The following is a 13,115-nucleotide window of genomic DNA, read 5'->3' as shown; positions in this document are numbered from 1 at the left end:
GCGGACCATGTTGTATAGGGCCTATGTGCTGTCATAGCCCATATATACTATATATATAAAATATATTATATAATAATTATAATATATAATTTTATTTTTATTATTATATATATAAACAATTATATACATCAAAATTCATATAAAATAAAAATTTATGATCCTTTTTTTATCTATTTTTTTTATTTATATTAAAATTTTCATTGTTTTTTTTTTAATATGGCTTGACCCGACTCACAGCCTAACCTGACCCAAGGCTTAGCCCGCAACACAGCACAGACCTGTGTGAGCTCAAGCCATGGGTCATGCCCCATGCCAATCCGGTCCAAAGGCTACATTTGAAAACGATGCAAATGGAGTGTAAATCATAGTTCATGGTAAATTTGCACTCTAGTTCACTTTTGCTTGTATTTGGCAACATTGCATTTATGCATTGACAAATGGCAAACCAATGCATATTTACATTGATAATAAGATGTAAAAATACACCAATAAAAAAGTAAATTTGCATTCAAGTGGGCTTTTGATAAAAAAAGCATATGCTTTATTAGAATTGTGTTTGCATCCATTACAGCTAAAAGTTTGTTTGATAAAAAAAGTAAATTTATCAGTGCGAAACTAATCAAATTTTGCATTTTATATGAACCGTTTTACACTCTACATATTTGCATTGTCGCCAAACGTAGCCCAAAGAGGAAAACACGGCCAAACACAACCCACATTTGCATAAGCCCCTAGCCATTCCTACTTACTTTAACGTCATACCATCTAATTCAAGGTTGCAACAATACACCAAGGATGCATTTGTTTTAAGTGTAAATTCAAATTTACACCGATGGAAATTTTGATCCCGATTTAGTGATTGGTGGAAAATTGATCAGGGTGTTTTGGAATTTTTCTCTCATACTGTTTGATTGTTCTGATGTAAAAGTGAAACTCTGCTATGCTTTGAAACTCCGCCCTAATAAAGTCTCTTGAAACTCTCTTTCTCGTCGATCCGGTAAACTTTACTCTGAAATTCCATAGAGTCAACATCAAACCTGCGGATCTCTTCACGTGGACGACAATATTTACATTGATTTTCATATTGGAAGGTTACCATTGGAGGGAGAAGAAAGAAAAATTTGCATTGATTTCCAATGTAAATATTGGTAAGAATGAAATATTACATCGATTTATGAGACAATATTAACACCTCTATCAAACACGTGTAAAATCAAATTGGGATATAAAATTTACCCTGATTCAATTTTCCAACTCCAAACGTGGCGGCCGTGATGGAGGGTTTTGGTGCAAGGCTACGCCAACAATAGTATCAAGAGTCTTCCGATATCATCCTTTCGGTATCTCATATAAAAAAAGCCAATTTCCAACTATTAGGGTTTTAACGAGGGGAACACTTGAGTTGAGTCTGGAGAGAGAGCGAATCGGTTTGGTATCGGCTGCTGCTTCGCTGACCGCAATCCTAGGCAGAAAGACTCACAAATAACGAAAGAAAGGCGCGTGTTCTCCACCTAACCACCAGGCACCAGCAGCTTGAGGTTCGACCGGATCGGATATCAATTTCGTCCATTCTTCTTTTTGCTTCTCGGAAGACAGAGCGAGAAACGAGGTCCAGCCTCATAGCGGGTGCTTTTATCGGCAGATTCATGGAATTTTGAACTAGGGTTAGGGTTTGATTCGATAATATATTCTGCTTTCTCTGCGCAGGTGCGGTTTCGGTCCCTTTATTCTTAAGGATTTCTTTTTATTTTACTGACTTTTGTATCTGGGATTTTGTTTTTCAATCCATTCATATTTGACGATTTTCTTTCGACTTTTCGGGAGCTTTCGTCTCTTTTATTTAGGAAGACGTGAGAATCCATTGCACCTGGAGTTCCTTTTTTTTCTTTGCAACCGAAGCTGCAGTTTCATTGTTTTGACCTATTCTGTTTTCTGTTAATTATTTACCGGAATTTCTTTTTACTTCTTTTAATATTTGTCCTATTTCCTTTCAGCTTTTTATCTCTTAAGTTTAATACTCATTCAGGCAACGAAATGTCAATATTTTTGCAGCAAAATCAGTTCTATGTATTTTTTTTATTTGTTTGTGCAACCAATGATTTGATTGGTTTCGTGTGGGTTATCATTGTAACAAGTTTTAACCGTAGTTTTTAATCTCTTTCTCTCTCTCTTTTCACCTGAATGATAGCTCTAACCAGATTTGGGGCTGCAACTTCTGTTTAATCTATTCTTCTATTTTCTTGCCTGTCTACCTAAATTGGCATTTACTTATTATTTGCAACTCTTTCCTTTCCCAACTCAGGTTCCTAAACTCGAGTAACTTATTGGAGAAGCGGAAACGGGGTTTTCTTATTCAATAGATGTATCAGAAATTATGAAAATTTCTACTGTGCGTAGACTTAACAGTTTGCTTTCACGTGATAGTGGGATTTGGGCATCACTCTTTTGTTTAAGAGGGTAAGATGCCATCTACATATTTTTCAAGGCTGAACTTGGACTTCCGGTCTGGATTTCGCAGACTGATCATAGGTAAACAAGGAGGGCTTGACAAATCGGTTGGATTTCTATTTGCACAAGGGAGTTTTTTGCTTGGGGATTCTGGGTTGTCAACTTTAAGGCCGTTTTCAAGTCTTGGGGGATTGAATTTACTCTTACGCCCTGCTACAATTTTTGCTGCACGATCAGATCTCCGCATTGCTGAACAAAAGAGTCTTGCTGTTTTTGTTGGTGCACTCTCACGAACATTTTCAATTCCCTCCGTTTCTGGTCCATCATGTCAGGTTTGCGGGTATCATATCGATCGTCTTTTATCTGACTCGACCCAGCTTTCCCTCCGCAGTCCATCTTTTACCACAACCATGGCTGCCTGTGGCTCTAGAGTTGTATTAGGTGATCGGTGTATAGATAATTTAACATCAAGGAATGGCCATCTCTTGAGCTCCTTCAATCGGACTGGCCTTTCTTGTAGCAATAGACGTGTGGATTGTTGCAGAAAAACAAGCATGAGTTTGAGAAATCAAGAACCATCCAACAGTTATCAGGTTTATGGGTATTTCATGTTTGATATAGCAAGGAGGAGTTGCAACTCTCATCCGTTAATGGGATCAAGTTCAAAATATTTTCATGGCACATCTTCTGCATGTTACTCCTTTGGCACTGCTCCTGATGTATCTTTTGATGGCTCAGCACGTGAAGAACAGAGTGCAAACTCTGCTGTTTCAACTGAACAGTATGCAAACTCACCTGGCTACTTCTCTTGAGTCTTTATTGTTTTTGTCTTTTGATTCTTGAGATTGCAAAAGTAAGTAGGAATCCAAAAAAAATTGTAATTCTTTACCTTCCAACCATAGCAGTAAAGTGGAAATCCTAGCTCATAAATGCAATTCAGAAAAGAAATTAAAAAGCTGATTAAAAATTAAAGCGAACGTTAAAGGGAATGGCCAAGGTTGCAACTGAGAAAGTCTACCTTACCTTGTCCTTCATCTTTTTAAACCTCATTCTCTTAGGGATTGAATGATAACTTGTACCACCTATCCTGTTTTTGTTCAGCCACACAGACATGAGAAGATTTGACCATGGTGGCACTAGTTGCACTGTTACTTCAGTTTACCTAGGATCCATCTCCAAGACCATTTACAAAGAGATGATGGATAAGAAATTGTGCCTCAATGAAAGGGGAAGAAACTTAGACGGAGGTTTTATAAAGTTGTTATTTCATTTCTTATGAGATGTTCATGAATTTGGATAGCCATCATGCATCACTAAATTTGATAATAAACTACCTCTATATGTAAGACACAATTTTGATTAGTTGTGCAAGCCCAATCTGATCCATTTCAGGTTCTGGTATTTCCTCCTGAGCTTGAACTAGAAAAAATTTCCAGCTGGTCCAAGCATCCAACATATTATTCAGGATGTGTCACACAGAATCTTGGATTCATGTTAAGCGCAACCGGTCTTACACCACCCATTCTGGCACAAGATAAGTTGTTGGTGGAATTCAATTGTTGGTGCACCTTCACTTTTCCCCTCAAATATGTTCTTCTAGCATCTTTAAGTAGATGCATGTAAATTGGATGCCTAGGATGTAAATCCCCTAGCTCAACAAGGAGCAAGCAAGCAGTTGATTTTGGGAGGATATCATTTAGAGTAAAAGAAGTGTTATAAATCGGAAGTCTTATCTGGAAGACAAGGAGAGCAGCAATGGGCTGGCTCTACTGTAACATGCACACACACACAGACACAGACACACAAATCTTACATAAGTACTTTGTATTCCTTCTATCATCAATAAAATCTTACAGCTACTGATAAAAAAGTAGATGCATGTAAAGGTTTATTAATGCTACCTGTACCCATTGCCTTCATTGGTATTCCTTACACTCCATTTGGGAAGAGTGCATATGCATGTTCAGTTTTGCTGGTTTTTGGTAGGAATGCATTTATATACTGAAAGTGACAGCTTTCACAAATTTCAAGGCATGTTTGTATCTAAAATGAGCACAAAGTTTGCATCCAAAAACTGGACGCAAACTTTGCACTCTAATTTGATCAATGTTATATATTTCAATCTCGGTATTTGTGTTTGCACCCATTACAACTAAATTTCATTTGGCAAGAAAGTAAATCTATCAATGCAAAACCAAACTAACTTTGCATTTGCATGGACCGGAATTTACTCTACATATTTGTATTTGCACCCTATTTGGCACTCTTCCCAAACGGAGCCATAAATTCTAATCCAACTATTTCAACGAGGTTAAATTAGGTTTCTCACTTAGATCTTGTTCCAGAGGCTTAAATATGCTGAACAGATTATTCTGTGGATAATGAAATGGTTCAGTAGTTACTCCAATTGGCCAATCATTTTAACATGTTTTTACTGCTTGATGTTGATCACAGAAAAATTCTAGGTGATAGAACCCTGAAGCTGCTTTCGGGGTCATGTTACCTTCCACACCCTGATAAGGAAGAAACTGGTGGAGAGGATGCTCATTTCATTTGTGTAGATGAGCAAGCTATAGGTGTAGCAGATGGTGTTGGCGGATGGGCAGATCTGGGTATTGATGCAGGACAATATGCTAGAGAACTCATGTCAAATTCAGTAACTGCAATTAAAGAAGAGCCTAAAGGTTCTATTGATCCGGCTCGGGTTTTGGAGAAAGCTCACTTGACCACAAAAGCTAAAGGATCCTCAACAGCATGCATCATAGCACTTACAGACCAGGTATGCTGTTTTTCATACCATGCTTAGTTTACTATCCTTTCTTTTGTCAGGTTGGGGAGCTTTTGGCACTCTGTTACCAACTTCAATAAAAGGAAATAGTCTACTATTTTTCTGTTTGATCCACACAAGCATGTTAATTGTGGAAAATAATTTATAAATTTTTCCTGCCTTCTTGGTTGGCACTTGGCAATTTCCTAAAATCTAGTTTCTAAATTGCTCATGGCCAAATGGCAATTTCCAGACATGTGTAGATGCTTTTCACTGAAACATGGTGCCTTGATTCAGTTTTCTTATTTTAATGCAAATTTAGTGTTCTCACTTATTACTTCTCAGGCTATGAACTTCATCAGGAGAATCCGCAATCACCCCCTCCCCCAACACTTGTTTGTGCATGTGCGTGTGTTTGTTTTACTGCTTCTACTTCAGCTGAATCTCGTGATTATTCTTGCAACTTGGAGATTGTTTGACATACTATGGGTTGATCTATTTTCCTTATTGCAGGGTATCCATGCAATTAACCTGGGGGACAGTGGGTTTATTGTAGTTAGAGATGGATGTACTGTGTTCCAATCTCCTGTACAACAGCATAGTTTCAATTTCACTTATCAACTAGAGTGTGGAAATGGAGGTGACTTGCCTAGCTCTGGTCAGGTTAGTTGCAACTTGCATTCTTATCCACTACATGCCTGGATTTTTGACATGCACACAAACCGATAGTTTTGGTTATGAAGCACATGGAAAACATTGCATGGACACATCCTAATTGCTAGCATTGTATTCAACAGTGAGGTAACCATGGTTTTCTATGCCATTAATGTTCATGGATGCATGTTGACACCAGTGGCTATCTCATTTTTTTTAGTTGTTAACATGGGAGGCAACTTTACGCTCCAAAATAGGTAGTAGCAAGCAAAAAATAGAAAACGCCCAATGGGTGTCCAATCCCTCTTACAAGCTTTTGAAACTACATACAGTTTTTTTTTATCAGAAATTACATACACAGTTCAGTTACACAATGATATCACTCCCCAGACCTAGCATACCACATTCTAGGGTATTTTTTGTAGCTCAATCTTGTCAACTGTTAGCGGACCTAAGCATCCATCTGAACAGGCAATTCAGATTAGATGAAAGATATTTCCCTTTCCGGATCAGAAATCAGAAGATCCATGGATCTTCATCTGCACTGGATCAGCTTACAGCTACTGAGAGCTACATGACAGTCATCCTTAACCTCAATCCCATTCTGTTCTGCATCGGATGCTAGCTTAAGACCTTGACATGCAAGTGGTTCCACTATTAAAAGAGTTGCTAACACCCACTGGGCCTCTGGAGCTTATCAAGATTTAAACTTGTTATCTCTAAAATCTCCCCCACACCCAATTGATCTGGGATGCTAAAGGAACAAAGTTTGGTTCAATCTTTGATTCTTCTTGGTTTTTTATTAGTAACCAAGATGGGGCCAAGTGGATTTGGTGAAAAAGAAAGAAAACCCTGTTCTTAAGGTGTGGCAAGGAGGGGACTGAGTACAACTCTACCAAAGGTAAACATAGAAACTGATCAAAATGAATAGAAAGCAGAAGAAACGGTACAGAAAGTAAGTTCAGCCTACCCACAAATTGTTCCGACATCCCTACCCACAGAGCACTCCCACCGTGTGTTGGGAACATCTCCCCATGAATGACGGGACATATTCTCAATGCACAGTTGTATTGTTGTAACTTGTAATGTCTCGTGGGGATGTGGGAACAACTTTTGTGGGTAAATAGATCCGAGTCCAAGCTTTCTAATAAAGATATGAGATACTGTGACATTCTGCAGCTGCCAATGTCCAACATATTACCACCCAGCAATTACTCTTGGGTTCTTTTTCTATGAATATTTTCTGATGTTTTTTTGGTGGTTTTTGTGGTCTTTTTGGTTAAAGCCACAAAAAATGAATTCGGAAGTTTTTCTGATACTTTTTGTTGCAAGTTCTGAAGTTTTGCCAGATGCTATGTAATTTTTGGTTCAGTTGGTGTTGGTGCAGCTATGAGCATGGTTCTTGAACCGTTGTTGACCTGGATGGTCGGACAGTTTGGCCTGTGAACCGTCCGGGCAACCGGTTCAGTTTCACCCTTAACCTGTATCTTGGCCAAAAACCATCGACTTGGTCAGCGACCTGCGGGCCCAGGCAGTCAAACTGTTGACCTGTTTGACCCTGACAATGTTTTTTGGCTGTTTTTTATTTTAATTATTTTTTATTTTTTTAATTAAAAAGGGCTGTCCATTTGAACCGGGCTGTCAGACTGCTGACCCAGAAACTGGTGGCCAAAGTGGTTCCATTCTGGGTCAGTTTTTTAAAGCATTGGCTGTGAGGTTAATAATAAAAGAGGTGGGAGTAAAGATTTTCTTCCGTCTCCTATCCCTAACTTGTTAGAGATAAAAATTGGTTTAGTAGGGGAAAAGCGTGAGAGCCAGATAAATATGGTTTATTAAGTTTATTTTGTTGTCTATCACTCTTAAATGCCCTTAACCTAAGATGGTTGTAAGGCGTGCCTATTAAATTTTAAAATCATGCAACTTTGATAAACACTGAATAACCTTTTTTGTTGAATGAACCAGGTTTTTACAATTCCTGTTGCACCAGGGGATGTCATAATAGCTGGTACAGATGGTCTATTTGACAACTTGTACAACAATGAGGTTACAGCTGTTGTTGTTCATGCTGTAAGGGCAGGATTTGAGCCTCAGGTAACAGCTCAGAAAATAGCAGCCTTGGCTCGCCAACGAGCACAGGACAAAAACAGACAGACACCTTTCTCAACAGCTGCGCAAGATGCTGGGTTTCGCTATTATGGTGGCAAACTTGATGACATTACAGTTGTTGTCTCCTACATCACCTGCTCCAGTAAAGAATGACAAGCTTTCTTCTATTTAAACCAGAGCATTCTGCTCCCCTCCATGGCTCATGGTTGTAGATTTTACCTCTCTTAGGGGTAAGGGTTTTTGTAGAATCAACTTTTTATCTATTGCTGTGTAATCTGTTAAAGATATGGGAAGAGTAGTAGGTCACCTATCTACTGAAGCTTTTCTTCAATGGAATCTTGCTATTCAGACATTGCTCCAGATTGTCATTTTTATCCTCTTTGTTTCCCCTTGCAACGAACGAGTCTCTAAGATAGTAGGGTCAATTGATGTATGATATAGTTCCCCATTGACCGGGATTCGTTCCCGCCCTTGCCCTTCCAAGTTCCAACCCCAATCCCCAAGTTTACCTAGAAAAAAAAGTGAGGTACTAAAGCAGTGAAATGATGAGGGATGTTTGCTTTATATTCTTTATCAGTTTATCTGACATGTACTTTTTTATATAATCCAAATTTATGTATCATAGTGCAAATTAATATATTTCCCATATTGCGGATGGCCGGCAGGCGGCCTTTCTCAGTTTTGCATTTTTGTACTCTGGTTATGTTCCAATCTGAGTTTCAAATTTGGAAAATCCATAATTGTCCTCATGGCTGCTGCATTGCATTTGGTTGCAGTGCATGAGAGTGCAAATAGGCTGAGTGTTAGTTGAAAACAATAAACTCTTTAACGTACCCTGAAAGACCATATACGTAGTTTAAATTTTGCTCAGTTTTTAAGATGCAAAGAGAAAAAATAAAACTTTTGCACAACTTAGGCCGGCAAATCATAATTACATAAGCAGATGGTGAAATTATTTGTTGTCCTTGGTCTCCATTTTATCAAGGCACTCAACACCCGCCAAAGCACCAATCGATCCAGTTCGGACCGACTGTTGATCAAGGTAAGACTAAGAGGTAAAGTAGGATTCTGTTAATTTGGCAAGTTGTCTTTCATTCCTCATCCCGGTGCGGCTTACCTACCAGTTTCCTGTAAATGACACCTTACACAATGCACGATGGTGAAGTGAAATCAACTTCAACCCACCCTAACTTAAGCACTCGGAACTCTTTGTCTTTCATTTCATTTTCCTTTACAGATTGAATTCTGTCTGTAATTGGCGATTGGAGAGAAGTTCAGAGGATGACTCTTCCTTCCACTAGTCTAGAGGTATTCCCCACATATTGTTCCGACATTCCGGCTATCTTCTTAATTACAGAGGTAGAGTTTCACAATCTGGCTCTTGAGGTTTCTCCTGAATTACTGGTCATATATATTTTTTATTTTCTGGTGTGTCGTAATGCACATCACAAATTCACAACAATAGAGGGGACTTTATTAGAAACTACAGATCAAGATCATACTGTAGGATGCACTCAGACACTGGAAGTTCCAACAATTTACATCAACAATTCCACGGAAATAAACTACTTGACTGCAACGAGTGAGGCGCGCGCCTACAAAATCCGAACCCTAGAAAGAAAATACAGAAAACCAATCTGGAGACAGTGGGAGTGTGGGACACTCAATTTATTTATTTTAACACTCACTAGATAGATAGTCATAGTTCAGGTGGCCAATGGTTGACGCTCTGATCTTTTTTCTTTTGAGAACTACTGTCAAATTCTCCATTATTTTTCTCATGGTTTTTCTTCATTCATCCTCGCTTCCACCACCTTCTTCGCCTTTACCCTGCCTTCGTTGCTTCTCCTCTTGTCTTCTCTCCCCTTCCTCCTCTGTCTCTGTCTCTTGCTCTTGTTCCCCGCCCTCTTCCTCCTCTCCCTGCCTTCGCTGTCTCTGCTCTTGTCTTCTCTCCGCTTCCTCCTCTGTCTCCGCCTCTTTCTCCTCTCGCTTTCTCTGTTCCTCCTCTCCCTCCCTTCGCTGTCCCTCCTCTGTCTCTGTCTCTTCCTCTTGCTCTTGCTGCTCTCTCTTCATCTGTTCCCCCTTCCGCTCCTGCCTTTCTCTCTGAATTTCCTCCTCTGCGCATGATGTGCAATCTGAGATCATCGAGTCTCCGGAACTTAGAAATTCATCAATTGTTGAAGTGGAGACATTCATCGACTTCGCCAAGATGTCTCTATCCAATTTTCGAAGCATCGACCTTTTCCCAGCTAGGAACTCAGGGTGGTTTTTCTTTTCCATTGTACTGAATCCCATGATAACAAACGAATTGTTATTGAACGAAATCTGGGCTGTAAGATGGAAAGGTGGAACCACGAAGACATCTCCCTCTCCGACCTTAAACCTCTTGTTTTTACAGTCCGAGTCGCTTATTCGGCTCGAGCAGACTATGCGAACCATTCCTTGGCCGTGTACTACAATCGCTATCTCAGTTGCTATTGGATTCCAATAGGGCCCCATCAGAGAACCCTTCATCAGTATTAGAAATCAACAGACCACACTCTCATCAGTAGGCATAGCAGAGCAAACCAATTAAAGCATATTTACTACATATTTGAAGCAACTAACCTTGGTTAAGTTCACCATGAACACTCCCAGATTGAGATGTTTTAGTGAAGGCACGTCCTTCTTGTTTGCCATCTTGCTCCAGCCATTACAGTTCTGGAAATCTGGTGTTGCTTTTAGAATATTGAATGCCTTTGGCTTCCTTTTGTTGCTAATATCTTTTAGCAATTGCCGGATGTTAAGTTCAGGTTTCCAGATGAGGTGGTCCGTTTCGTCCTGAGATGTCACGTTCACAATTGATGGAGGCTTGGTGGCGGTTGTTATCTTCTCTATCAGTTCTGGAGGGACCTGACCAATTTGAACCAAATTACCTTAAAGAATCTAAGCAATTAGTTCAAATGGGTAGAATAAATTCTGAAAAAGAAAAGGGAGATCACAACCTTGAAAGCTGACTGGAGTGTCATTTTATCAAAACCCAAAACCAGATCGCTCAACGTCGAATATGTCCTGGTAGGGAGCTCCTGCATGTAGATGTGTGTATGTGTGCATTGTCGTAATGAAATTTGTATGAATAAATAAATAGAACAGAGTTAAATAAAGGAAATAACTAAGAGTAGCTACTTCTCATTTCTCACATACATGCAAGTTTTCTTCATTGGAATTAACAAAGATAGCATAAATCCTGAGCTTCTCCTCCCCTTTGGACTCTGGGCTGCTACTCAGAGAGAAAACTGAACCCGAAGGAAGACTAAAGATATCTCCTCGTTCTACGTTTATCTGGCTCTTCTTCTCTTCTTCATCCACCCAATTCAAGCTCCCATTCCCTGCACCAGCAGCAGGAGAGATAGAGTTCATGCATGGTGGGAACCAAAAGAAAAAGATGAACAACAGAATATGATGGGTTAAATTCAGATTCAGTTTTACCTGTGTGAACGTATAGCACCATGTCTGCATGGAGTAATGCAGGGAGGAACAGGGAGTTAGGCTCCAAGGTGATGAATTGTAGACGATAGGCCCCTCTAATTCCATCACGGACCTCAACGGCTGAGACCTTTCCGGATTCCGTCGAAATGACGGTTCTCCGGCGATCTTTTGTGATCGGTGATCTCGCATCAGATACGTCATTCTTCAAAGCAATAACTTGCAAAGATGCATCATTCTTCAGAGCAGTAACTCGCAAAGAGATGAAAAGAAGAGAGAAGAGGAAGAAAAATGAAAACGACCAATTAAAAGCTCTCTTCAACATCATTTCATGCACAAAGAGGGAGAGAGAGGAGGAGCCCTTATATTAACGAACAAGAGGAGGAGCTACGAAGAAACGTGTCCTGGAAAATGAACGCGTGTATAGACGAAAGCAGCGTGCCACCTTGAAGGGGGGAGCGCCATTTTTGGACATACGACAAGAAGAATCTGCAATTCCGCCGCGCCGGGTTGATCCTGTGTCTCCTCTCCGCTTTGGAAGTGATGCCGGGTGATCATCTCAATTCTCAACCACCGAGTCATGGGCAAAAGTGTTGGCATTAGCTTAGATGTTTGCCAAACGGACCTTCAACGCTGAGAACTCGGTACGAATGGTGATCACGGAGCCTCCTGGACAGTCACTTGTCTAAGAATGCGTTGATTGGGGATTTATGGATGGTATATGATATTATCACAATGGTATCAATACTATCACCGTTCACTGTGACTGGCGAGTGGCGACTGGCCTAGAGAAAAACGGAAACCCATCTAACAATTCAACGCTGGCTGCCTGGGTTGCTGTGTAATTACTAATTAGTGATTTGGCACTTCGGCTTCTTTTGTTTCTGTATAAGCATTTGGGCCAAAAATTCAGCCCAAGAATTGCCCGTACAGACTCGGACCGGGCCGGAGGCAGCGTTTTACCATGACGTTGGGCCTTGCCTTGCCTTGCCCTGTGATAGTTGGGCCCGGGCTTCAACTTATTAATGTTGTAACCAAGCTTAGCGAATGTGTGTTTAATACATATCGTCTCCCTTTGCATGATGCTAAAGCCTAAGGAATGGTCCCCAGACCCCATCCCCGATTTTGGATATTCCCGTTTCCAACCTCGACGGGGTGGGTCCCATGCCGGATCTTTGAAATTTTTTTATTAATAGTAAATTTTAAAAAATAAATAAATAATTTAAAACATCAATAATATTTTAAATACATTTCATAGAAAAATAAATAAATAAATGGTCAAAACCGTTTGAACGGTTAATCGCCCGGTTCAGCGGTTCGCTGACCAAAATCAACGGTTTGGGAGGGAAATCCGGTTTTTGGGGAAAATATAACCGGTCAAGTTATCGGTTTCCGATTTTTCCGATCCGACCATCCGGTCCGGTCCTGTATTCAATATATAATTAAGGTGGGGTCGAGGCTGGTCAGGAATCCCTATTAATCCCTATCCTGCCAAAGCAATCCCCATCTCCAACCCCATCAGGTTGGGGAAGTCAGGTACCCATCGGGGATGGGGAAATTGCCATCCCTGCCTAAGTGCCCTGAAACTCATTTTCAAAACTTCAAGTTGTCTTATAGTTCTACGGTTTCTAGTTGTTTAAGTTGGAGTTTAAAACTCCAAGTCGTCTTATAGTTC

General features: G+C 40.1%; 2 protein-coding genes across 3 annotated transcripts; one reads left to right on the top strand and one right to left on the bottom strand.

The window, feature by feature from the left end:
• The first annotated feature begins 1,060 nt into the window (after nucleotides 1–1,060).
• Nucleotides 1,061–8,335, top strand: LOC148876987 (putative protein phosphatase 2C 55). 2 transcript variants are annotated; one of them, XM_088979807.1, is made up of 6 exons: nucleotides 1,258–1,707; nucleotides 2,303–3,229; nucleotides 4,903–5,227; nucleotides 5,561–5,620; nucleotides 5,729–5,878; nucleotides 7,832–8,335. In XM_088979807.1, the coding sequence occupies exons 2-6, from the start codon at nucleotides 2,463–2,465 to the stop codon at nucleotides 8,126–8,128; spliced, it is 1,599 nt and encodes a 532-aa protein (XP_088835933.1). In that variant the 5' UTR covers nucleotides 1,258–1,707; nucleotides 2,303–2,462; the 3' UTR covers nucleotides 8,129–8,335. The 2 variants fall into 2 exon arrangements, with proteins under 2 accessions (XP_088835944.1, XP_088835933.1); XM_088979818.1 differs by lacking the exon at nucleotides 5,561–5,620 and having other exon boundaries at nucleotides 1,061–1,707.
• A 1,092-nt stretch (nucleotides 8,336–9,427) lies between these two features.
• On the bottom strand, nucleotides 9,428–12,023 carry LOC148876986 (vicilin-like seed storage protein At2g18540). The gene is made up of 5 exons (XM_088979795.1): nucleotides 11,444–12,023; nucleotides 11,159–11,343; nucleotides 10,960–11,040; nucleotides 10,583–10,867; nucleotides 9,428–10,483 (listed from the first exon to the last, which is right to left on the bottom strand). Exons 1-5 carry the CDS (start codon nucleotides 11,766–11,768, stop codon nucleotides 9,767–9,769), a joined length of 1,593 nt encoding a protein of 530 aa, XP_088835921.1. The 5' UTR covers nucleotides 11,769–12,023; the 3' UTR covers nucleotides 9,428–9,766.
• Nucleotides 12,024–13,115: the final 1,092 nt, after the last annotated feature.

Source organism: Nelumbo lutea, chromosome 1 (assembly GCF_056320005.1).
Source record: "Nelumbo lutea isolate HS-2025 chromosome 1, American lotus-T2T, whole genome shotgun sequence".
Lineage (NCBI taxonomy): Eukaryota > Viridiplantae > Streptophyta > Magnoliopsida > Proteales > Nelumbonaceae > Nelumbo > Nelumbo lutea.
The sequence above is the reverse complement of the archived record's forward strand: the minus strand, read 5'-3'. Positions and strand labels throughout refer to the sequence as shown.

Bases quoted from the DNA above. Each gene is read 5' to 3' on its own strand.
- LOC148876987 (XM_088979807.1), top strand. From the start codon at position 2,463: ATGCCATCTACATATTTTTCAAGGCTGAACTTGGACTTCCGGTCTGGA. The intron at 3,230-4,902 runs GTATGCAAACTC...TGTTGATCACAG, and splicing joins TCTGCTGTTTCAACTGAACA to AAAAATTCTAGGTGATAGAA. The intron at 5,879-7,831 runs GTTAGTTGCAAC...TGAATGAACCAG, and splicing joins ACTTGCCTAGCTCTGGTCAG to GTTTTTACAATTCCTGTTGC.
- LOC148876986 (XM_088979795.1), bottom strand. From the start codon at position 11,768: ATGATGTTGAAGAGAGCTTTTAATTGGTCGTTTTCATTTTTCTTCCTC. The intron at 11,041-11,158 runs GTATGTGAGAAA...ATCTACATGCAG, and splicing joins CCAATGAAGAAAACTTGCAT to GAGCTCCCTACCAGGACATA. The intron at 10,868-10,959 runs GTTGTGATCTCC...CAAATTGGTCAG, and splicing joins CACTCCAGTCAGCTTTCAAG to GTCCCTCCAGAACTGATAGA.